The sequence below is a fragment of the Poromitra crassiceps genome, assembly GCF_964638095.1.
Source record: "Poromitra crassiceps genome assembly, chromosome: 1".
NCBI lineage: Eukaryota > Metazoa > Chordata > Actinopteri > Beryciformes > Melamphaidae > Poromitra > Poromitra crassiceps.
The window spans coordinates 16,757,517-16,780,119 of record NC_139623.1 but is presented as its reverse complement, the minus strand read 5'-3'; the positions used below and the strand labels follow the sequence as shown (position 1 = coordinate 16,780,119).

Below are 22,603 nucleotides of genomic sequence, written 5' to 3'. Positions count from 1 at the left end.
ACAAAAGTACAGTGTGTGTTGATATGATGTATGGGTAGTATTTTAAGCTTTTTAAAACAAGCTGCTGATGTTTCCAATGTAACGATAACCGGATTTAATTACCTTTAATAACCTGCACATGAAAATATGTATATATAAAGAAAAAAACATTGCATGGATGCATAACTGGGACGTATCCTCAGTGATGTACCCTGGGGTCATAGGATGTTTCGGGTCTCGCAACATCATACACCCTCGCCCAGGTGACCCAGCCGGGGCTGGCCAAGCCCCAACTTACGTCCCAGTAGCTACCCACGGTCAGCCCCAGGGGCGTCATGCAAATCAACAATCTGAGGGGGCGAACTCTGGCGCCGCCCAAAGGGCGGCAAAAAATTTGGGGGGTTGGAAGCCAGATTTAGAGGAATATCTCATTTTAAACCATAAACCAAGCAGGTGTAACCATAAGGCTATTTTCCAAACTGCTCTCAGCCTCCTGGAAAGATCCATAATCACCAGACTAAGTACATTGCCACTGCCCAGGCTCAATGGACTTGACAAAAAAGGGAGACCACATGTTTCAAAGCAATGTAACACAATGTTTATTTTGGCTGGTATTGCCTTTTCAGAAGGTAGAAATCTTTCCTCTAGAGCAGGGGTTCCCAACCTTTTTTGTGCCAAGGACTGGTAGATACATGGGAAAAAAAGTCGCGGACCGGTTGTCAATTCTAATGGTTTTAGTTATATATATTTACTCACCAGGTGGCAACAAAGGGTAAATAACAGCCTTTTGTGTTGTACTGTATGTAGCCTATACAGTATTTATGTTTTTGTTTTAAAGCAGCTACGAGCAACTTTTTCGATTGTTATTAAACAGTATAAATTTAATATCAATGCATCACATCTTACCTCTAATAGTCGACGAGACCAAAGCCGTGTGTATCTGAGATTGCTCCCTTAGGTGATTATTAAGTCTATAGTCTGTCTAAACTCGCGCCAACAGGGGGCTCTCTAGAGCGACCGGACCGGGTAACCCGGAAGTGAAACGCGGAAGTGAAACCAGGAAGTGAAACGCAGCTGCCTTTTTACGCCGTTTGCGCTGCCTAGCAACATAACATAAACAATGTGAACGCCATGCATACTCGCGGGAACATCTCTCGTTATATTCTAACAGGTTTTTTGGAAGTTATTTTGTGGTTATGGCCGAAGTGGCTGCTGCAAACCGTTACATTTCAATTCCTGATCTGCCCTGGCTACAGACACACTAACACTGGCCGATTCACTCGGGGTTCAAGCGAGACTACTCTGCGTTGGTATCGTCGACTATTAGAGGTAAGATGTGATGCATTGATATTAAATTTATACTGTTTAATAACAATCGAAAAAGTTGCTCGTAGCTGCTTTAACTACAAACATACATAAACGTAAACTTGAAACTATGTTTCAACTACTATACACAGCCTATAATATTATAGCCTATGTTTATTAAAAAAAAAAAAAAAAAAAAAAAAAAATTACCTCTCAAAAATCTGAGGGGGCAATTGCCCCCTCAGTTACAATGGGCATGACGCTTCTGGTCAGCCCTATAGGGAGGGTCGAAGGTGGTCACGCGGTCAGGGCCACTCAATCCGCTGCTCCGGAACTACTCTACCGGGACCGGGGGAGGGAGAGGCTCTGGTACGTATAGAGGGACCGGGCTCTGTGGGTTGCCACCCGGCCGGGTTCCTCCCTCGTCTCACCAGGTCTACTGGTGCGCTGCACCAGACTCCCCTGCTCCAAACATATAACATATAATATAATACAATATAATATAATAATAATATTATTATTATATTATAATATAATATATAAATATATTTTCACCGGACTTGGTGACCACTGACCAGCATCATTTTAGTTTGTCGGACTTTGATAAATTATAATAATGAAACTCAGCGCCCATCGTTCACCCTCATTTCAATCCGGGAGGGGTGGATGCTATCTGAAAATGCACTCCGAGGTGGAAATATGGCAGGGCTGTTTGGTCTTGTGTGAAAGCAATTTTTGTGGCAAGGCTGCCAGCGTTGCGGGCCTTCTGAATGGCAATATTGCACAATCTATGACTGTGTGTGAAAGCGCCTATTGTCTCTAGTGAAACGACATGGTTTACTTGGAGTGTTTCAGTATTGCCAGTAGGAGGCACTGTGGTACTTTGTCAGAATGTGTTTCTTTGCACAGTCTATCAGGGTTTCAATGAGAAGTATGATATTAGGCGAGTTACTGTACAGCCCTTCCTATCAGACCCTACAGCAGGGGTGGGCAACTATTTTTCATGGGGGTCCACATGAGAAACCCAGATTGTTGCCGGGGGCCGAACAAATATTCTCATGCCGTAAGCCATGGATGGGCAACTTTGATGATAGAGAGGGCCACACAAAAAATTCCTCGTTACCAAGATTTTGCTGAGGGCGCCAGTGCGAAGAATTTGGGGCATTTGAAGCCAGGTTTAGAGGAATAACTCATTTTAAATTAACAGTTGTGATTATTCAGTCTTAACCACCAATATTTGATCCTTTTCTCACTCACTCCTATGTCACCACCTGCTCTCCCTGCAGGGCTTGAAATTAACTTTTTTGACCACCTGCCAATATGGCTGCTAGATTTTAAAGTTACCAGCCAATTAGAATTTCCACTAGCCGAAATGTTTTTCTTGAAATAAACCAGAATTTGAGTGGGTTCATTTAAGCATAAGTATCAGTAAGTGGCCCGGGATTCTCAAAGCCTGTGTTGAGGGTCACACAAATAAAAAGGCACTCTTGAAGCTAAATAAATCCAAAACCAATGAGTTAATTATTTAAATTCCTACTTCAATGTAAAACAGTAATTTCTTTTCACATGAGATTACTTTTAGCCTTTTAGTCATAAAGATTATTGAAAGATATTCCATATTCCAGACTGAAATGCTATAACAGAAGTGGAGTATTGGCCAGAATGACATGAGCATTTGGACACTTGTTCAGCCGTCAGGTATCTTGCATGTTGCGTTCAGGTGCACTGTTTTGTTTTGTTTTGCAATTCAATCGCGGGCCAAACAGGGGGCGTGGGCCGTATTTTGCCCATGTGTGCTCTACAGTCTACAGTCATCCATGTGGCACTCCTAAAGCAAGTAGACAACAAGCTAGGTCTAGGACATAGGTGGGCAATTTTTCTTCCCAGAGGGCCATAGTGTCACATAAAGTAAGTGAAGGGCCACACATTGGACATCATACATGCCAACACGTGGGAGTCTCCCTATTTTTAACCCTCTCCCCCGCTGTTATTGGTATTTTCTTGTTAATATCCCGATATAATAGTGATACAAATCCAATGGCTGTAGCAGATGGGATTTACTAACATAATTGTGCATTTTATCAAGTTTTTGGGGGTTGTTTTGTTTTTCTTTGATGACATTGGGGGCCGGATTGAGATGGTCCGGCCCTGGGGCCGCGTTTTGCCCATGTATGGTCTAGGTCTAGGAGCATGGGGAGCAGCATTTGACCAAAGATAGTTTACACACAATGTAGTGAAGTTAACACTATGAGCTGAACAAAGAAAAGTCTAACCCTGTCACAAATTCTAAAGATGAGCTAATTCATCAACTGAATGCTAAATACAAGCCCTGACTCGGGTAGTAAGCTCCCTACAGTCAAAAGCTACAGCTGCAGAGAAGCCATCCACACCTGAGCCTCAAAGGTGCTACTCTATTCCTTCATCCACACCTGAGCCTCAGAGGTGCTACTCTTGTCCTTCATCCACACCTGAGCCTCAGAGGTGCTACTCTATTCCTTCATCCACACCTGAGCCTCAGAGGTGCTACTCTATTCCTTCATCCACACCTGAGCCTCAGAGGTGCTACTCTATTCCTTCATCCACACCTGAGCCTCAGAGGTGCTACTCTATTCCTTCAAAAGTTGTAGCTGTCATAGATTGTGTTGCAAAGTTGATTTCTCTACTGTTGACAAAATGTGATATTGTAAGTCGCGTTGGATAAAAGCATCTGCCAAATTACGTAATGTAATGTTCTCAATTGTCTAACTGGCAATTTGGCAAACAGTATTTGGCAACATGTCTGTCTATGATAACTGAAACAAATATCCCACCTGATCCAAGGCTAGCTCTATTAGGGGACACTTCAGCACTGCCAGTGAAGGGCCTCAAATCAACATTTATAAGAATAGCTTTGGCAACAGCTAATAGTGTATAGCCCTTAAATGGAAAGACAAGCTCCCATCACCACCCTCTCTTTGGCTCAGTGAACTAACTTCTTGTATTCCTAGTGAGAGAATAATGTATAATCTCACTTTGCCAGATATCTTTGAGGGAATATGGCTTGCCCGGATCGATTTTCTTAAAGCAGCAGATGTTGGTGACAGAATCACACCAACCAAAACAGCATATAGTTGTAATCCTGTATTTTTTTTATTTTTTCTCCTCTACCCCCCCCCCCCTCTTATATGTACTTTGTATACTGCATTTGGCCCAACTACATCAGCTAGCTTCTTAATGTTTCTAACATACCTAGGACTACACAATTAGAGACTGTCCCATAGATGCAGATGCTTCACCAGCTGGGAAAGTATGAACCGGTGTGTAAAATACAGTATTTTCCAGTCACTCAGTTGGATATAACGGACATCCATTCATGCAAACATAAGACATCTAGTGACCAGTGACAATAGCTGTGCATTTAAATAAAAATACCGGAGAGAAAAAACACCACAAGCTTGCCAATAATACCAAATAGGCCCACTTCATCACATGTGCTGAACTGCATCCCACTATCGACCACAATAATGATGAGACAAGTGTACCTGCTTGAATTAAAAAGAAGTCCAGCAATTGAGAATGGCTACTAATTAGTTGCCTGTTTATATTTTTACATTCTGGGGCCTGCTTCTAAAAACAAATCGTCATCATTTGCTGAACTACGGAATTGACACATAGGAGAACGCCAGGATTGGGGGGAGTTTGTGTTTTCCCCCATTTTGGGTGTGGTTTCTGAATGATGACACGCTCCGCAGTGTCTCTGGTATTTTGCTGCTCTCTTAATTTTATACCACTAGATGTCACTGTGTCCTTAATAATTGTACGGTCATGCCTTAAGTGTATAGATAATCAATTACAGTAGGTACACTGTCTTAAATTGTGTTGTGCACAGTCCCATGGGTCAAATTCTCTCATGGGAAGATGCATCCTTCCGTTAGGAAAGTAGCCTATATTAGTCTAAAACAGTCCAAACACTAACATAGGACTCGTCTCCTTGCCCACAATCAGCTTCTCAATATTTGTACCCATATGCTGCTGGCAGAAGATGTGGAGGACGTGGATATATAGGCACTGATACCAGAAAGCATCTTTATGTCATTTGCAGTCCAGGGCAGGTGTCATATTCACGAAACATCTCAAGGTTTGCTGATTTAGGAGAAACTTTTAAAAACGCCTAATTTTAGGACACTTAACTTACATTTTTAGTCTAAAAGACAACGGTTCCCAACCTTTTCCGAGTCAGGGCCCACTTGAAAATCTAAAAAATCGGCCCACATCCTACCGTAAACAACAGTATGGAGGCCAAATAATGCCTTCTCAGAGCACTTTTTATTTAACGATAAAAGGAGCTGTCCATCAGCACCACACAGAAATCAGCAACTAGAAGTGAGGGGCTGTCTGCAATAGGCTAATTAATGAATACTTGATTACAAATTAAATAATAGTACAATTCAAGAATGGAGAAATGCATTCTCATACATAATAATAATAATAGCCTTGCATAATTAATCGTTTTTCACTAAGATCATAATGTTGTACAAATGATTAGCGGCCCACTTGCAATAGGGCAATAGGGAACGTCATGTCAAGTGTCTGGAGACCCACCCACTTTCGCCATATTCTTTGCTATCATGCAGTCTGCACTGGTATCAATCAATCAATCAATCAGCTTTATTGGCAGACACAAAGGTCCATAAAAAACATATACCACAATTAAGAGAAGACAGTAAAAACTATAAAAGACACTTGTACCAAGATTTCCACATCTGTGACTGGTATCTCACACAGCACTAAGACCAGGATTATTCAGCATCATGATTATTGCATTCTGAGAAACATTCAGTCGACAAATAAATTTGTAGCTACATCAGATTTCTCAAGAGGCCTGAAAAGTGTTGACTCCTGCCTTGCAAAACAGGTCACTAGCTCTACTCCACCTGGGTTTTCAGCAATATCCTATCCGCATGCAGTCATTATAAGCAACCTGAAGTTTGTGGAAGCTCTCTTTTTTTATACTTCACCCACAAGGTGGCAGTATAAATAGGGGTGCAGTAGACCCTAAAGAGATTCATCTTAACATCATCAGAACATGAGTGGAACTTCCTTACCAACATGTTAGCCTGTAGCCTACATATAACATACGGTGCTGTTTATACATGTCATCATCAGATTTGATCTGAAATGAAGTGTCCCAGATGTTTTGTTTGATCAGAAACAGATAGAACATTCTCTGACAAATAAAAAGCTGGGAAAGTGAGATCTTTGTCCCCTTTTGATCTACAAATCATAACACTCTTTTTAGCATTGCATTTAACATCAAAATTGACACCATAAACAGAACATATATTCAGTAGCTGATAAAAAGTGACTTTTTTTTCAACTTCCAGACATTTTTGACATTGCATGAATTCTCTGTAGTTTTTCCTGTGTTTTAGTATTTTCCAGTGTTTCCCCATATTTTACATAGGGAGCAATTTCACGTAGTTTACATGAAGTGTAAACGTGTGCCGGAAATGGTGGAAAATACGGATGTACTGTAAAAACTACAAATTTGAAGCCTTAACTGCAGGATGTATGCTTATCAGGTATTGTTTTCGTCTTTTTTGTCTGGCATCCAAAAAAGATCCCCAGACCCGCCAAAGCATGAAATGTAGAAATGGAAGAAACTCAAGAGAGCTGCAAATAATCAATGACCGACATACTGCAGCTCTAGTGAAATGATCAAACAGAATTTTCAGGATTGAAATTAAAGCATTTACTATGAATCCCTCAGCCCTAACCCAACCCTTGGCAACAGTATCACCCTCTACGACCATTTCAGGGGTGTAAATTAGTTAACAAAAAGGTATCATTTCAAGAGGAAACTAAAGAATTAGTTAAATTCCTGTATGTTATTCATAACATGGGAATATATGACCATATGTTTGACAATTTGTCATCACAAGCCTGAGTCCCATTCTCCTCTTTATGGCTTCGGGAAAGAGGGGTTTATGTCCTCATGTATTGCTTGGATTGACCTAGTCCACATGAAGAACACTTAAGAAGTCTTAAATTGACTAGCATTGCCATTTAAATCCTGCCTTTTCAAATCAATCAGCAGAGCTTATCCCAGAGTATCTTGTGTAGTGGTTCATTTATCACCCTCTCTCTGATTTGCAAGTGAATATCACCACCTTACCGTTACCCTCGACTGCCCAGGTTCTGAACCGGACCACAGACCAAAAAGAAATAAAACTACATGTGACTTGAGTTTTATAAAGCACCATGGTAGGGTAACTGATGAAGACGGGAGGAAAGGGAGAAGGGTAGATGATTTGGGGCAAGAGTCTGTAAAGTTGATAATAGTAGTTGACACAATGTACTTATTGTAAGTCTCCTTGGACAAAAGCATCAGCTAAATTAATGTAATGTAGATCGTGGTAATGAGGATCCTGTTCAAAGCGTTGGGTCTATCTAGCAATGTCACTGTGAATGCCACTGGAACTGTTCTCTATCGATTTGTTCTGACTCAAGGCCCACTAGAAAATCTTGAAAGTGTTTGTGGCCCACAAATAATGTATTCTAGGAGCACTTGGTTATTTTAACGATAAAGGAGCTGTCCATCAGCACCACACAGAAATCATACTAAAATTACATTGCGTCATTTGGCAGACGCTTTTATCCAAAGCGACTTACAATAACACTTTTGTCAGCAATAGAGAAATCAACTATGCAACACAGTCTAAGACAGCCACAACTTCTGAAGGAATAATGGTAGTTTTTTTTTTGTCTAAGACAGCTACAACTTCTGAAGGAATAGTGGTAGTTTTTTTTTTTAGAGAGAGCGAGAGAAGTTAGTTCAAGAAGGGCCCAGATGAAGCCTGAAAAGGAGTTTCTCTGGACAATGACAAAGGAGAACGGAGGGCATATATCTCACAAACAGAGGACTTTATTCCACCACTGAATGCAGTACCTCAGTACCACAGACAGAGAAAGACTCTCACACCTTCAACTCCATCTCGCACATCTCGCACCAGAACAGAACAGGGACTTAATAAAAAAAAATATTGGTCATCAATTTAAACCTTTTTTGCTTGCTTTCTGTGGGGACATATCCTCAGGCAGATAAATGGGGAGTTGTAGAAAAGACAATTTCTTATTGCAAATGCACAACTCTGGAATCGGAATCACGGTCAATCGGTCGGTTGCTTTACTCCTTGGAAGCCATGTGGGCCATCAGGTCGCACACGCGGTTGCTGTATGCAAACTCGTTGTCGTACCTGAGCGGAGGCAAGAAAAGCACAGTCACTCAGGAGTAAACAGTCATGTTTCGGATGTTAAGAAATTAAGGCATGCGTGTGTCATCACGGTCATCCCATGCATGAGGGCGTACCATGCGACCAGCTTGACGAAGTGGTCGTTGAGGGCAATGCCAGCACCAGCATCAAAGATGGAAGAGTGGGTGTCACCGTTGAAGTCTGTGGACACCACCTGCAGAGGAGCGGAGGAAAACAATTCCATGACACACTGATGTTAAGAAGCAACCGATTGTTTTCAGATCAGAGTCAGTCAAGCGCACACACCTGGTCCTCTGTGTATCCCAGAATTCCCTTCATGGGCCCCTCAGATGCAGCCTTGACAATCTTCTTGATGTCGTCGTATTTGGCCTGTAGTAAGGAAAGGGGTTTGTTGAATTTTTAGATAATTGGGGGGGGGGGGGGAGGGGGTGTACACTTCAAAATCGGAATACATTTAAAATGTTCAAATGTCATGAATGGTGTGGTGTTACTCACAGGCTTCTCCAGACGCACAGTCAGGTCAACCACCGACACATTGGGGGTGGGGACACGGAAGGCCATGCCAGTCAGCTTACTGTGAAATATGGAGGCAGGTCAGGATAAAAACTACGGTACATTCATTGATTTGCTGGATATTCTCCTTTTTTTTTTTCTTTTTTTAATCAGAGTATAAATGTGTTTTGGGACTTGGCACTGACCCGTTGAGCTCGGGGATGACTTTGCCCACAGCTTTGGCAGCACCAGTAGAGGCGGGGATGATGTTCTGGCTGGCACCACGGCCGTCCCTCCACAGCTTGCCTGAGGGACCGTCCACGGTCTTCTGGGTGGCGGTCATGGCATGAACTGTGCTCTGATGGACAAAGACAGGGGGAGACGGATTCAATAAGTTATGTTTTGGGCATAAGGTCATCTTGGGCCTCTGCCAGAATGTTCACAGGAAGAGTGATTTAATCCTTACCATCAGGCCCTCAACAATGACAAAGTTGTCATTGATGACCTTGGCCAGGGGTGCCAGGCAGTTGGTTGTGCAGGAAGCGTTGCTATGGAGAATCAAAGGAACAGCGTCATGCCCAAGTAGAGAATCAAAGGAACAGCGTCATGCCCAAGTAGAGAATCAAAGGAACAGCGTCATGCCCAAGTAGAGAATCAAAGGAACAGCGTCATGCCCAAGTAGAGAATCAAAGGAACAGCGTCATGCCCAAGTAGAGAATCAAAGGAACAGCGTCATGCCTAAGTACAGAATCAAAGGAACAGCATCATGCCCAAGTAGAGAATCAAAGGAACAGCGTCATGCCCAAGTAGAGAATCAAAGGAACAGCGTCATGCCCAAGTAGAGAATCAAAGGAACAGCGTCATGCCCAAGTACAGAATCAAAGGAACAGCGTCATGCCCAAGTAGAGAATCAAAGGAACAGCGTCATGCCCAAGTACAGAATCAAAGGAACAGCGTCATGCCCAAGTAGAGCCATTTTAGCGTCACAAAGCGTTTTGTAGCATGAAACGTGAGCAGAAAGTAAAAGCTTTCGATAAATGTGTATCCTGTCCTAAGAATTAACACATTAGACATTTGGAAGACTACAAGTGAAGAACTCGATACTCTCAATAATCCATGACATTGGAATTACACGACCCACTTATGTTCAAACTAGAGCACAGTAGAATTTTCGATAATGGTTCAGTCAAAAACATAAACTTACATTTCCATGTTTTACACATCAAAATAAAACATTCAAGTATCACACATCAAAACCACACAAACCATGTTTGAATAGCTACACTGTAAAAATCAAACACCCTTTTACCAAAGTGTGATATGTATAAGTATGTTAATAAAATGTTCTGTGAGGGACCGGTCCTTACTCTTACCTGACGACCGTGAGGGAATTGTCGTACTTCTCGTGGTTCACGCCCATGACGAACATGGGAGCGTCCGCGCTGGGGGCAGAGATGATGACTCTCTTAGCTCCGCCTTTCAAATGAGTCTGGGGAAGGGGGAGGGGGGGGGGGGGTAGTCAACCAATGCTATACGAGACATCTGGGTCCCGTTTCACCGATTACAGGACAGCATGACACATTTTCAAGAGAATGAGACAGGAATTGAGTACGTACAGAGGCCTTCTCAATGGTGGTGAACACACCAGTGGACTCAACCACATAGTCTGCACCAGCCTCGCCCCATTTGATGCTAGCGGGGTCCCTCCTGTTAAGAGATACAGATCAAAGCACAGATGTGAAACATGAGTGTTTAATCCAGGGATGGGCAACTTTGATAATAGAGAGGGCCACATAAAACTGCCAGAGGGCCAAATTGTGACCGTGCACTTCCACCAGTAGCCTACTGTAACCCCATCACTCCCAATTATAGCTATTAATTTGATGCAAAGGACTGGTAATCAAAGTTTATTATACCAACATTTATATTTTTCAGATTTAAATTGAGTAATTCTTCCATTCAGATGACACCAGAAACTTTGCTCTAGCTTTAAAACATCCCGCTACAGCAATTTGATGGGGTACATCACCCAAATGTGATATTAATCAGATTAGTAATGTTGCATGTGCAATGTGCATCCTGGATATAGTTTGTTACAATAGCATTAGCTCAAATGCTAACATTAAACAGTATGTGGATGGACAATGCCAATGCCATTAGCGCCATGTTCTGGGTTGTACAGTACAGATTTTGGTGGTCTAATGCCTAAACTAACCAAAAGTCTGCCTTGAATTTATTTTTATACCCCTGGCCCACACTGAGTGAGGTCGGTCCGTGGGCCGCAGTTGCCCACCCCTGGTTTAATCTGAGATTTTATTGTTAATTTGGCATGTGTCAAAGTCTCTTCGGTTAAACGCCGGCGGGGGAACTCACTCGTGGAACACAGTGATTTTCTGTCCATCGATGACCAGCTTGTCACCCTCAACCTTGACCTCACCCTTGAAGCGGCTGTGGGTGGAGTCATACTTGAACATGTAGACCTGTTGTTGGAAAGCAGGAGACAAGAGATGAGGTGGGCAACACTTGAGATAGCTTTCACCAAAAGCAGGACGTGCAGTATTGGTGCTAGAATGAGAATGAGATTTGAAACCATTTTGTATAAAGAGCAAAAGAAAAACTTAAAGCAGACTAAAACCTTCCTCACAGATTTGATGCAGACTAAAACCTTCCTCACCGATGTGATGTAGCCAGCCAGCCTCTCTATCTATCTATCCATCCATCTATATATCTATATATATATATCTCTCTCTATATATATATATATATTAATGCATAGACCTTCTCATCAGGATGGAAATCATGTGTACAAATATTTTACATGTCACTTAGGGTTTGACTGCAACTGATCGTCCGTAGATTTCACAACCACCTTCCAAGTGGCTGGAGGACTTCAACGAGCCAACAGCCAGAAAGCAGAACTGGTGTTGCTCTCCCACCCTGCCCGTGATGCGTTATACTTCAGCCAACCCTGCTGACTCACCATGTACTCCAGGTCGATGAAGGGGTCGTTGATGGCTACGATCTCCACCTTCTTGGAGGTGAAGGCAGCGCGGGTCACCAGACGACCGATACGGCCAAATCTGGAAGGGGAACAGAGAAGTGTCATTTCTTAGTCTGGCCTCTAGATGGCAGCATGACACCATTTAATTCTGTCTGTAGACCCAGTGAAGGCATGTTAGTGAATGAGTCGATCACAGAATATAGTCTTGCAGTAGCCAGCCGTAAGCGTGCCGACATAAGATGTTGGGTCTGACCCATATGAGACTAATCACAATATAGTTCTTAAGAGTTTACTAGCATTTCTAACTTCGATACCCAGGAAAATATCGATACGAGATACCGTTTGATACCACGGGGGGGGGGGGGGGGGGTGTCTTTTAGCTGTTGAAGCAACAGATATCCACCAATGATGGGGATGGAAAAATCTGTAGTATGTTTGATTTTTCATTAAGGGAAAGCACTGCTGGTATCGATACTGAAATGACTGCAAATTATATTGTATCAGTTTCCAATTTTACTATCGACACTTTTGACAACCTTCGTTCTTAACAAGTCTGCAAACCATCAAGCAAATCTGGCATTACGGCTCTGAAACATTCACTTTACTATCTGAAATTGGCCTCTTGGCAACAGTTTAAACTTAACATCACCCAGGTCAATTTACTGTTCTAGCTTATTCCTTTGTGTCGAAAGATACAACACCACCACCCCCCCAGAGGACATGAGACCACAGCAGAAGAAAGGGCAGAGTTCAGGAGGTGTAGCTTAGAGAGGGAGGTGCGTGTATGGCTGTACTGCTCTCTGGGGGCTAAAGTCGAAATTAACCTCTAATGTGGTAATCCTGGTGACGGCAGTCCACTGTTTGATCAATAGGTGAGTTACTGTTTAACCGCAGGCCCAAACCCCGGCCACAGATACACTCTGCCCTCCCACACAGAAGGGGCGGAGAGATATAGGAGGATCCAAGAAGCAGATAGGTAGAGACTAATGTCAGATCAGATCATGTGTGCAGTAATGTTCCTCCATAACACTAAGTCACACAGGCTAGAGACAACAGCAGCAAAACAATTCCCCGCAGAGCGACCCCTGCGTCACTGCCCACATAGTTATCTGCTGTCCCAAAGTTCAAGAAAAACATGAGAACAGCCGGGTGACTGGCCGTAGGTTTGCATTTCTCTCTGTGTGTGTGTGTGTGTGTGTGTGTGTGTGTGTGTGTGTGAGATACGTGAGGACATTTTAGTAAAGTGAGAACATTCTGGCCGGTCCTCACTTTCTCACACACCTTCAAAGGGCTGTTAGTTTAATGGTTAGGCATTTAGCTACTGTAGTTGTTGTGATGTTACGGTTAAGAGCTAGGAAATGCATTGTGTCAATGAATGCCCTCACCAAGATAGGTGTACAAACGTATGTGTGTATGTATGTGTGTGTGCGTGTAACATGACCTCCACACCAAACAATTTGTGCACTTCAGCTGTTGTATAATGGCAGCGCTATTATGACCAGCTGACTGTGGCTTGTGCTGCTATTCGGAGCAGAAGATCAGAACAGCAGAAACATCGTTGGCACATCTAATCATTCAAAGGTTACTTAGCTAAAGAAAACACAATTTGCCAAGAGGAGCAGAGCAGCCAGAGACATTTCTCCATGAGGGGCGCCAAGGCTTTAGGCTGGCTATCTTACAGCCTACACTCAACTAAACCCACAGCCAGTAGCTTTAAGAAGCGCTGCACATGGGTTTGGGTACTATATTAGCCTTTTTCACTTGCCACCTAATTCACGCATTGTGTGTAGTAACACTAACAGTAACAAGGGCCTCCGTGACATCCACTGGATCACCAAATGGATTGGAAGTTGAAAACCCTCATTAATGTTCTGCTTGCACCTGTGTTACTTCCAGCCTTTTTTTCCACCATTTGAACACATTGTATGAACCTGATGAAAATCACTGGCTGATTGAAACGTTGTTCCTCTTACCAAATAAAGTAAAAAAAACGGAGTTCTGGTGTGCAGGCCTACTTCCTTCAAATGCTCCACTTTTAACCCAGCACCCGTTGACGATGTGCGTATAGCCAAACTCTCACTTCCAGCCTTTTAGACACAAAATGGCTGAATATGTGCCCCATGTGAGCAGATGAAAGGGGTGCGCCACTGTGAGCTGGGGGCAGCCTTGTCAGCTGTACGATAATTATCGTATTTGTACAATAATTTCACCCTCTGTATGATGTATGACGAATAATGAAGAATCTGATGAAGGTCGTTGGACCGAAAGGTTATTCTTTTTGTTAATAAACCTATATTTTGCAAGTGGAGACAGTGTGCGGGAGTTCTCTTTTCTTTACGACCAATAATGCCAAAATCCCCATAATGTATGATCATTTTATCATTTTGTGACACTTAGTGGTAATCAATATACTAATATGGATCCTATGTCTGTCTATACAGGTCTTCTGACAAACGTCTTTGCAGCCAATCATGCATTCAATGCAAGTATGCAAGCATGCAAGTAATTAGTTCGTAGATAGTGCTAGAATTTAACTCCTACTCAAGTAGAAGTATTATTATTTTGCTGTTTATTTACCTCAGTGGACTTACTGGTGTAAAATGTACTTTAAAAAGTAAAAAGAATGTTGTGTTGTGATTTTAAAAATCAAATTTAAATCGATCAGTATCATCAGTATATAAATGGGAGCTAGGACTCTGTTTCTCTGTCCCGTGTCCAACTGTGATGCCATAAATCCCACTGTGACATAATCAGTGATGTCATAAACCACTGACATCATCAGTGATGTCATAAACCACTGACATCATCAGTGATGTCAAACCACTGACGACATCAGTGATGTCATAGGAGAGGGGGGAGAGACTGAGGGAGCGAGAGAGAGGGGGAGAGAGACTGGGGGAGACACGTGCCAATAGGGCAGGCAAGGCCACACAGCAGCCAAGCTGGGGGCAAGGCTGCGCAGCGGCCGCGCTGCGAATGCGAGCTGCAAGGCCAGCTTGGCGAGCTGCAGGCCAAGGCAACTTTGTAACATTTGTTTTGAAAAGTGCTATAAAAAAAATATAAAAAAAATTAAAAAAAGTAGCGAGCCTAGGAATCGAGCGTGCGTAGATATATATATATATATATATATATATATATATATATATATATATATATATATATATATATATATCGTAAAACTTCCAATAAGGGCCCGGGCGTTTATTATGCTAAATCGAGTTTGACCCCAGGCGTTTAAAGGAGTCGATAATTGGAGTCAGGCGGTTATTTCTTTATTGTACAAAATTGACCAAGGCGATTATTTTTTGTACAGATTTCCTGGTCAGCAGTATCAAAATGCTCATAATATGGTAAATATACCCCTACTTGCACAACTCCACTACTTCCTGAAATGAGTAGGGCATCTTGGTTTCCTGTCCTACACTATTGGATGAACTGATTAATGTCAGGTGTGCCTGATCACTGTTGTTGTGACTGCAGCAGTAAGGCACACCTGACATTAATCAGTTCATCCAATAGTGTAGGACAGGAAACCAAGAAGCCCTACTCATTTCAGGAAGTAGTGGAGTTGTGCAAGTAGTCAATAGACCAAATCAGCGGGGATGTTTACATTTACTTCCGGGTACCCCTGAGGTCCACACATTATAATGGCGGTGGACGGCACAAACTGACGTGTTGAAGACAAAAACAGACAAAGAAGACAAAAATTGTTCGTCCGTGTTGTGTTGTTGTTTAATATAATTCATAACAACACTTTCACTAACGTTAGTGGAGACCAGACTAGCTAATTTACCTGTTGGACCAGACCAGAGTAGACTTGAAGCTAAATTAAATTAACGTGGCGTCAGTAGCTCTGTCTGTAACGTTAACGAGTCTGCAAAAAAACAGCGAGTTTGACAGACAAACAAACGTTATTAGCTAGCTAACACTACATAAAACAAACACAGAAGAAAGGCTAGATATGTCGGACAAGCATGTTTACCAACCGTTTAACCATTTAAATTGAAAGTAGTCGGCCGAAAACAGCGAGAGGGTTTGACAGCATTTATTTGACAACACGCACATTTAAACCTGCCGCCTTCCCCAAGTGGTACCCGGAAGTAAATTTGTTTACATGGTGACGTCACGGTGATTTGGTCTATTGGGATCACTGAAAAAAAAAATCTAATAACCGCCCCCGGCTGTTATTGGAAGACCGGCGCTTATGTGCAAAATTGAGTTTGACCCCAGGCGTTTATTGGGCCCTTATTGGAAGTTTTACGATATATATATAGTTAAAATTGCCTAAGTTGGCAGGCGGTCATGATTTGGGGGCTGTGTCTGTTGTGACATCATGAATTGTGATGTCATCAGTGATGTCACTTGAGCAATTGTGATGCCATCAGTGATGTCACTCGAGCAATTGTGATGTCATCAGTGATGTCACTCGAGCATGTGATGTCATCAGTTATGTCACTCGAGCATGTGATGTCATCAATGATGTAATAAATCCTTCCTGGCTGAGGCCAAGTGGTGGAAGACAGCCGCCGGCCGCTCACATACGATAATTTCCCTCCAAAAACGGTAATTTGGACCCTCAGGTAGGCTACTATAATTGAAAATGTTCCACCTGGCAACACTGGCTCGGGTGCACTGCAAACAATCAAGACCAAGTGAGTCCTGCAGTCACTGTGTGCATTGTTGGTCTAGTTGTGAATGAAGCTGGTTTTGATTATTGAGTTGAAGGGATGAAAATGTGCTCTTACCCATTGATACCGACTTTCACCATTTTGCCTGGGTTGGTTTAGTCCTCTGGAATGAGAAATGAGAAGAGTGGAGATAATGGTGTTACCCATTAAACAAATAACGATCAACCATTTATGAGCGCCATTGGATGACAATATGACAGAAGGTTTCTCAGCTAATGTGTTGAGATGATAAGCACGACTTACTGTACGAGAAGAGGGCTCAAAAGAGATCAAACATGCAAAGAATATTCCACTGACAAGCGTTATCTGGCCAGTAAAAGTTAATCTCAGGCTAAATGGCCTTTACAAAGTCCAACTGTGCCTGCATTACAAGTTTAGAGCAAATAGCTTATCTAAATTGAAAAGCATTCAAACCTTTCGATAAGCAACTACAACTAGATCCTGAATTAGGCTACAACCGGGAAAAAAAGGCAAAGTGAATTTACTTGCAAATCGAGTAGTTAAGTTAGCATAAACGCCATTCCCATATGCTGCTACAAACTGTTCCCAGGTGATCCAAATCTAGCCATTGAGCAAAGCAGCCTAATTGTTTTGGCCCTGCAGCTTCCTCACATCCACATGAAATGATTGAACAGGTAATTACCGTTTGTGAGACTCCTCTGTCTATCTTGCGACTCCGGGTGTGAGTGAGGACGTGCAAACTGACACCGTGTGTTTTATGATTGACCAGAGGTTAGGCCACGCCCCCTTAATGGACTCTGTTATTCGGCCCGCCCAGCGCCCACTCTGAATGTCAAGGTCGTCTAGCCAGCAGCGAATGCTGCCTTCTTGAAGTTGACTGTGTGTGTTAAGCAGAGTTGAATATGAGGGTTTTGCTCTCCTGGTCTCTGATCAAAGTGTGCCCTCCCAACATTTTCATTCGGCTGACATTAAGCCTTTGGCCAATTTCACTGTTCAGATTTCAGACAGAGATTTGTGCTATTTCAGTAGAAATGTTTCTTGTGTTTCCTTGTGAGGTCTAGATATAGATGATGGGACGCATAGCCTATAAAAGTCCTTAGAGGAATGAAAAAAGAGAAGGGTCCCTAACTGACCTTCTCTGTAGATAGAGCCACAGAGAGAGGGGGAGAGCAAATGGGGGATCAAATCTCTGTCTTCCAGACTGTGACATTTAATGTTCAAAGACCATGACCCTTCACTTTCAGCCACGCTCCGCTTCTTCCTCTCTCTCTCTCTCTCTCCATCCCCTCACCTTGTCCTCTCTCTGCAGAAGATGGTTGTGCTTTGGATACTCAGCATGAACACATGATCATTGCACATGTGCAGTGTAGACATCTTCAGATATATGTACCCAGTGTGTGTGAGTCTATCTACTCAGTTGGCCAGTGGCCAAATGTTCTATGGAAATGTCCTGAATGAACAGTTCATTCAAGGTCTGGGTCAGTTGTCAGAATACAAAGTGCTGAACTGTAATGGCCACATATCAGATAGTTCTTTGCATTGCTTCATTGCTGCTGCAAGATTACGTTTCTTCATTCTTCTTCATTGGGCACAGAATGTGACGAGCCCTGGACTTGTCAGTGGCTGTTTTGCTGAATTTATTTGGACTCCCTTGTTCAGTGCCAATTGCGATTTTGAATAATGAACATGTCAGTCTAGACCAGAATGCTATTCACATTGACCCCCCCCCCCCCCCCCTTCTCCGGCTGTAGACTAGGCCTCATCACTGGGCAGGCAGCCCCATGAGTGAATTGAAACCTTATCCATGGCCTCTTGTCACCACAGCAAACCACAAACTGTGCAGCACATTATCCTAGCTGACTAAACACACCCGGCCATACATCCAGGCAGATGACATGCAGCAGCTCCTACTCTCTGAACACAGAATAACATGCAGTAAAAAGGCATTCCAACACATGATAACAGTCCTATCTGTCCCAACACTTCTGCTTTATGGCAGCCAGCCAGCCAGCTGCCTGCCTGGGCATAACTGAGCTGCCACACCGGCTTGGCCTCGACTTTGCAGCTTAAGGTCAAAGAAGGTCAAGCTAAGTTTAGACGCTGGCTGCTTGGCTGGACAACACTCTGTACATGAGCCCAGTCATACGCATCACATGTTCATTCTGCCAGATTAGATCCTAACCATGCCAACCTCTCCCCACTATAGCCAGGAAAGTGATTGAGCACTGAATCATATATGGAGGAGGATGTTGGTCTCTTTTTAGTTCAACCAGGAAACTCAGTATTAAATAGTATACATAAGTCACGTTTTAACAAGTATACTGAGATTAACGAATGTTATCTATCTGAAAGGAACGTTTTGTTGTAGTTTGTTTTATCTGAAAATGCCCCAAAATAAAATGTGAATCGCTATTTAGTGATGTGTGTGTGTGTGTGTGTGTGTGTGTGTACACAAGGGACATTTACAAGCATGATTTCCTCTAAGAGGTGGGCCTTCAGCTGGACTGATACGGCTTGAGTCCTGTAGTAGAGTCCAGTGCAAAGTCTGGAGGGCAGCAGTAAATTAGATAAGTAATGGAATGAGACTGACATCTAGTGTTGCAAGAGAAAACTGCATCTACAGCTGTGTTACAACCTACAGTCTATGGTTACAACCTGGCTCAGGGATGTAATAATGAGTATATAAATAATTTATTAAGTAAGATGAAAGACTAAACAACAACAGAAACTACATCAAAACAAAAGAACTGAACAAAAAAATTCACATAGATGAGGATGGAGAGATGGTCTCGATGAGTGCACTGGGCCCAGGTGACCTCAATCAGCCTTGATGACCTCACCCACCCACCAGGTTCCTGCAAGAGACGGCCAGGAGAGTGGGATGGTTGCCACAAGCTTGGACATCAGTTTGAACAATCAACCCTAATGCCACATAGTAATGCTAAATAGCATAGGGCATATGTTGCAAAATATTTTTCACTGACTATATAACAAAAATTAAAATCAATTTGAACTTTTTTCTGTATATCCATACTGATATTGAGCACAGATTCACTTTAGCCCCCCTTCCACTCAAGCCACTGTCATGTAGATGTGTAGATCATAACTTTACCAGTCAGAGGCCCAATTGGGATCGATGGCAACGACAAATTTGGGAGATCATAATGAAAACCTGGTGCTGTAACAGTTCTCACTCCTCAAATCAATAAGAGCTTGAAGAGTTAACTGTAACAGCAAGAACACTGGTAGTTTTCACTCTGTTCCAAGTAAATTTTTTGGTCGATCAAATCATAACCAACCGTAGTCAGATAAACCTGGGTTCAGTTCTTTATTGAACATTCTACTCTTCTTTTTCCCATGGCGCAGGCCCCACCGGGGTCAGGAGATGGCAAAGTCAGGACACTCAGTCCTCAGACACTCATGGATGTTTAGTGACTGGTTTAGTGACATTTAATGGGTGGTGGGGCAAGGAAGGGGGGCATGGCTAGGGAAAAGGGGCCATAGCTAGGGATAGGAAGGTGGTAGGGATTCTGGATTTGAGGGGTGGGTTACGTTAGGGGGAGTGGCTAGGGGGATGTGGGTGGTGGGGCAAGGAAGGGGCGGGGCTAGGGAAAAGGGGGCGTAGCTAGGAATAGGAAGTGGTAGGCAGTCAGGATTTGAGGGGTGGAGTGGGATGCAGGTGGTGGGAGGGGGAGGGCAAGGAAGTGGAGCTAGGGGAAAGGGGCCATAGCTGGGGATAGGAAGGTGGTAGAGTTGGGATTTTACGGGTGGGTAGGGGGTGTGGCTAGGATGTGGGTGGGCAAAAAGGTTTGCGCTTGTTTATATTCTTCTTCCTCTTGATCGCCTCCCAGATTTTCCATTGCCTTTCAGTTTGAAAGAAGCAGTTTCCCTTTTCTTGGCCCAAGGACAGATATGCATGTACCAGCTAAGCATACATTCATATCATTTCTAGAAATATTGGAGAGGATATCGTGAGATTATATTATATGTGAAAGATGCCAAAAGCCCTCCCCCTTTCCTGTCCTACGCTACGCATGAATATTTCCTGGGAAATTGGATTTTACACCGGGGTGAAATCTGTTTTGAAGCAGCAGTGAGGTTTGATTAGTAGAATGACAGCCAAGTGAGATACAAGATACAATACAGCCACCCATGGAGCGTTTAATCCAGCTCCAGCAGCCACTGTCAGATTTAAAGAGGCAAACACTGGTAACAGAGGTACAAATATCTGCCATGAGAAATTGGAATTCTAGTTTGAAAGGACAGGCACAAATGGAGATGATGCGTGTCGGGAACAGATTGGAACATGTAGGATAGAAGTGGCTGACAAGACAACCAAAGATTTCTATGCTCAAAAACCAGACCAACACAAATGTCAAATCCATTTATTCATGCAAATTAAAAGTAAACATAAAACAATGAAAACAAACAGGAGGAATTACAGGTGCCATAATTTTCATCAAATATCCACATCCATTATACATGATTTTACAAAGTGACCCTGGCCTACAGAATTAACATGTATTTGTCTAGACACGTTTACATAGACTTGGAAATACATAAAGTGCCAATTTACTTAAAAAAAACACACAAATATAATAATGTCATGTAAACAAAGCTCATGTTCTTAATATTGCGTTTGATACTTATACATGGAACAACCTACAGCTGTGTCTTTACACAGCAGGAAAGAATAAAGCATTTGATCTATGGTATCTATGCTAGATGAAACCACATTAGCGATATGCAAGTATACACCATACGACATGTACTTTGTACTCCTGCAAACACACTTTACTGCATGTGCGCCTTTGCGTGTGTGTGTGTGTGTGTGTGTGTGTGTGTGTGTTTCCTTATTATAGGCTATTCTGAAGGATGTCACCAGTGTTTTCTTACTCTTTCCTCCACTAACAGCCCAGTCCGCTCATGGACCCAATCCGGTCCAGTTTCAGGCCAAAGCATCCCCGGTTCCACCCCCTCCGTGACCGGTCTGGTTCTGCTCGCTTCTGATTGGCCAGGGCGCCCTTCAGCAGGCGCAGCCAGGGGGTCTCACCCTGTGCTGGTAGGTTGGCCCATTTGGGGAACTCGGCCACTTTGACCCCAGAGGTGAAGGCAGAGGGTTCCTCCTCTGGCTGACTGCTCAACAGGTTCTCCAGGTCATCCAGGGTCAGGAGGTCATTGTACCTCTCCAGAAACTGCTCCACAAACTAGAGAGGGGAAATGAACGAGGCAATACAATTTACAATTTAATTGTCAGGCACGGTACGAGGGAGAAAGCTAATGTAATCAGGAATACATTTCATTACTCCTTCCTCTCATCCTTTCCTGCTCTCTCCTCTCCCCCGCTCCCTCCCTTCCTCTGCTCTATTCTATTCCCTCATCTCTTTTATCCACTTTTCCTCCATCCACTTGTCTTCCTTTAACCCCCCCCACCCCGCCTCCCTATGTACCTGCACAGCATCAGGAGAGGGGTGCAGAGCGCGTGCCTCTGTGTTCTCCAGCGGTGCCAGCAGGAGTAGAGTGACACAAAGGAGCACAGGGCGCAGCATGGCGGAGAGGAGAGCAGGGGCACGATGGACTGGGCACACACTGGCTGCACGCACGCACACACACGCACGCACACACACACACACACACAAAATAAGGTAGGCAAATTAAAGTTACTAATGCAAAAGCACACATGATTTTGAAACATTTTGAAGGAAATATGTCATCAATGTAGTTGATGACATCCAACAAATCGTCTTCATTGACATGGTTTTATTTTCCATCTACTTTGTTATCTACATGATCACATCTTTCTAAATTGTACAAATGTTATCTTCATAATGTTGATAATGATAAAGTTTATTTTGGAGTGGATGTTTGAAAAGAAGTAAAATCTTAAGTGATTTCCTGTAGACATAGCAATGGATTTTTACCAC

At 43.1% G+C, this 22,603-nt stretch overlaps 2 protein-coding genes across 2 annotated transcripts; both read right to left on the bottom strand.

Moving 5' to 3' along the window:
* Window positions 1–8,170: 8,170 nt before the first annotated feature.
* gapdh (glyceraldehyde-3-phosphate dehydrogenase) lies at window positions 8,171–17,405 on the bottom strand. Its single transcript, XM_083649639.1, has 12 exons — window positions 17,362–17,405; window positions 16,776–16,821; window positions 12,010–12,109; window positions 11,403–11,509; window positions 10,646–10,736; window positions 10,403–10,518; window positions 9,496–9,577; window positions 9,236–9,387; window positions 9,033–9,111; window positions 8,823–8,906; window positions 8,633–8,730; window positions 8,171–8,519 (listed from the first exon to the last, which is right to left on the bottom strand). Exons 2-12 carry the CDS (start codon window positions 16,796–16,798, stop codon window positions 8,450–8,452), a joined length of 1,002 nt encoding a protein of 333 aa, XP_083505765.1. The 5' UTR covers window positions 16,799–16,821; window positions 17,362–17,405; the 3' UTR covers window positions 8,171–8,449.
* A 4,181-nt stretch (window positions 17,406–21,586) lies between these two features.
* nppcl (natriuretic peptide C-like) lies at window positions 21,587–22,228 on the bottom strand (the record flags this gene model as incomplete). Its single annotated transcript, XM_083644540.1, has 2 exons — window positions 21,587–21,886; window positions 22,130–22,228. The coding sequence occupies 2 exons, from the start codon at window positions 22,226–22,228 to the stop codon at window positions 21,587–21,589; spliced, it is 399 nt and encodes a 132-aa protein (XP_083500666.1).
* Between the last annotated feature and the right edge of the window lie 375 nt (window positions 22,229–22,603).